This window comes from Pan paniscus, chromosome 2, assembly GCF_029289425.2.
Source record: "Pan paniscus chromosome 2, NHGRI_mPanPan1-v2.0_pri, whole genome shotgun sequence".
In the NCBI taxonomy this organism is placed as follows: Eukaryota; Metazoa; Chordata; class Mammalia; order Primates; family Hominidae; genus Pan; species Pan paniscus.
Genome location: NC_085926.1, coordinates 196,049,909 through 196,053,288, shown reverse-complemented (window position 1 = coordinate 196,053,288; position 3,380 = coordinate 196,049,909). Strand labels below are relative to the sequence as shown.

General features: G+C 56.2%; 1 protein-coding gene across 1 annotated transcript; it reads right to left on the bottom strand.

Moving 5' to 3' along the window:
• Positions 1–222: 222 nt before the first annotated feature.
• Positions 223–2,567, bottom strand: LOC100975928 (tubulin beta-8 chain-like). Its single transcript, XM_063603030.1, is given in 5 exon segments — positions 223–1,355; positions 1,358–1,438; positions 1,929–2,039; positions 2,118–2,226; positions 2,496–2,567. Coding segments are annotated over 5 exon segments (1,326 nt in total). The 5' UTR covers positions 2,553–2,567; the 3' UTR covers positions 223–387.
• Positions 2,568–3,380: the final 813 nt, after the last annotated feature.

The window sequence follows — 3,380 nt, the reverse complement described above, 5'->3', positions numbered from 1 at the left end:
GAACAGGTTTTCCACCACGTCGATGCCCAAGGCCCACGGCATCCCCAAGTTTGCGTGAAGCCTGCCTGCCACGTCCACAGCCCATGCCGAGCCCTCCTGGAGCCACTGGAATGCTTGTTCCTGGGCATGTGATGAACCCAGACAGCTTCCGCCTTGCAGGACAACTGTGTGCATCTGGCAGCAGTAGCCAGAGGGCCCATGGAAGATGGAGGTGAAACCAGATGCTGTGAGAACACTTTATTAGTCAAAACTGCATACTATAGAAATGCTTTAAAATGCGGCAGGAGATGTGAAGACACAAATGAACAAGCGCATAGTGACACATGGCTGTCAGAACACAGTAAAGAATCCACACTGCTTCCCCCCTTTACCTAGAAAAGGAGAGTTCTAGGCCACCTCCTCCTCAGCACACTCCTCATCCTTCTCCTCGGCCGTGGCATCCTGATATTGCTGATATTCAGACACCAGGTCGTTCACGTTGCTCTCGGCCTCAGTGAATTCCATCTCATCCATGCCCTCACCCGTGTACCAGTGGAAGAAGGCCTTGCGCCTGAACATTGCTGTAAACTGCTCTGAGACACACGTGAAGAGTTCCTGGATGGCCGTATTATTCCCAATGAAGGTGGCCGACATTTTTAGCCCCCGGGGTAGGATGTCACAGACGGCTGTTTTTACGTTGTCAGGGAACCAGTCAGCAAAGTAGCTGCTGTTCTTATCTTGAATGTTGAACATTTGTTCATCCACCTCCCTCATGGGCATGCGACCCCTGAAAATGGCAGCCGCCGTTAGGTAGCGGCCGTGACGGGGGTCACGGGCAGCCATCATGTTCTTAGCATCAAACATCTGCTGGGTAAGCTCAGCCACAGTCAAGGCCCGGTACTGCTGGCTGCCCTGGTTGGTCAGTGGGGCAAAGCCGGGCATGAAGAAATGTAGCTGGGGAAATGGGGCCATGTTCATGGCCAGCTTCCGCAGGTCAGCATTCAGCTGGCCTGGGAAGCGCAGGCATGTGGTGACCCCACTCATGGTAGCAGACACCAGGTGGTTCAGGTCACCATAGGTGGGTGTGGGCAGTTTTAGAGTCCTGGAACATATGTCATATAGCGCTTCGTTATCTATGCAAAAGGTCTCATCCGCGTTTTCTATGAGCTGGTGGACTGAGAGGGTGGCGTTGTAGGGCTCCACCACGGTGTCTGACACCTTGGGCGAGGGCAGGATGCTCAATGTGTTTATGACCCTGTCTGGGTACTCCTCCCGGATCTTACTGATGAGAAGGGTACCCATCCCAGACCCAGTCCCCCCACCCAGGGAGTGGGTCAGCTGGAAACCCTGCAGGCAGTCACAGCTCTCAGCCTCCTGACAACGTCCATCACTGAATCCATCAGCTCCGCGCCTTCTGTGTAGCGTCCCTTGGCCCAGTTGTTTCCGGCCCCACACTGACCTGTAAGACAGTACAGCCGGTCACTCGACGGCCAGGTATACGGTCATCAGTGGTCACCACCATAATGCAGAAAGCACCAGTGTCACATGTGAGGTGAAAGCACCATTCGCCCTGCAGGTGGAGCAAATGAAACCCGCTCCCCCAGAGTTACAGGACAGCAGCTTCCCCTGTTAGAAATTAAGACAGGAGTCAAACCTGAGACAGGCTCACAGACCTCGCTGCAGGTGGCTCCTGCCCATTCTCAGGAAAGGCAGTAGCCACGGCCCCAGCTCAGCTCCCGGCAAGGACATCAGTAGCTCCTCACCTTGAGGAGACACCCGGGCCTTCCTCCCGAAGCCCGTTTAGGAGAGGCGGATTGAGCGACTCGACTCGGCGGATAGGAGGGTGTTCAGGGGCCCTGGCGCCACAGTTCCCGCAGGATGACCTTGGAGCGTTCCTGGATTTTGAGCTGCCCTAAGGAGCCGCACCCCAGTCCTCGCCCGCAGCTCACCGGAAATGGAGTTGTCTGGCCTGAAGACCTGCCCGAAGGGACCCGAGCGCACAGAGTCCATGGTGCCCGGCTCCAGATCCACGAGCACAGCGCGGGGCACGTACCTGCTACCTGCGTGGGGCGGGAGGGCATGAGCGAGGGGAGAGCCACGTTCCCAGGAGGGCGGTGGGGGAAGGACGAGGGTCTCACCGCTGGCCTCGTTGTAGTACACGTTGATGCGCTCCAGCTGCAGGTGGCTGTCCCCGTGGTAGGTGCCAGCGGAGTCGATGGCATGTTCAGCAAAGATCACCTCCCAGAACTGCAAGAGACAGGAGGGGCCAGACAGGCCGGGGCTGAGTCACGGAGGCGCCCCAGCCCCTCTCCCACCCCCACCCTCATCCGCACCCCCATCCCTAGGCCGCCCTGTCCCTGGGGTCCACCCCAGCCGCCTCGCCAGCCACCCAGTTCCACCATCCCCGGCAAGGAACCCAGGGACCGCAATGCAGGGGCACCGCTCCCGCCACTGCCAACATCTTCCCCGGCCACCCGGCAGGCCCGGGCTGGGCCCTCAGAGCCCCGGCTGCCAACCTTGGCCCCGATCTGGTTCCTGTACTGCCCGATCTGCGTGAGCACGAGCTCCCTCATGGCCAAAGCAGGATTAGGGCGGCAGCAGAAGCGCGAGAAGGAGGAGCAGAGGCGCAGCGACCCAGCCCGCCCTCCGCTAACGCTTAAATAGCCCCGCGTCCACCTCCCTCAGCCTCCGATTGGGCTCCCAGAATAAGCAACAGCTTTACTTCCACACAGGTGCGCCCACCTGTGAATCCCTTGGCGTTGAACGTCTGTTGGAGAACTCAGGTGTCCTTGCTATGGTCCCTTCCACGTTGGGGAAAGCTGCTCAGCTGGAGAACTTCCTCCCACGTCTTTAGTAAGACTAAATTCCTAGCTGAGCTGAAACTGAATTTTCCTCCCATGTGGGAGGGGAAGACGCTTGTTTCCATATTCACAGAGTGCCTTTGCACCTGTCCCAGATTGATGACATTTTTGTAATGGAGATTCATTTAATCTATGAGGAGATCTGTGGTTAGGAAAGGCCTTCCGTATGTGAACTCAACAGGACTTAATTATACGTTTTACTTTGGAGCAGTTCAAACCCGCAGTAAGCTATGGGTGTTGGAGATAGTCAGGTCTCTGATTTAGCTAGAGTCTTCTTTAGGATTAACCCTTTCACCTTTCCAGAGGCTGCGGTCTGCACACAGAGTGAAGGTCATATTGGAATCTTAAAACTGAGGATAGGTGTTGGGTTACGCCTGCTGTGAAAGATGGGCCATTGTCACTTTGCAGGCTTTTAGATTACCCAAACTGAGGAGTTGTTTCTTCTGGTAAACATTTTTCAGATGGAGTGGGGAATGCCTCTATCTAACCAGTGAGGGTATCAGTAAGCATTAGCAAATATTTGAATCTCCTGCAGAAAGG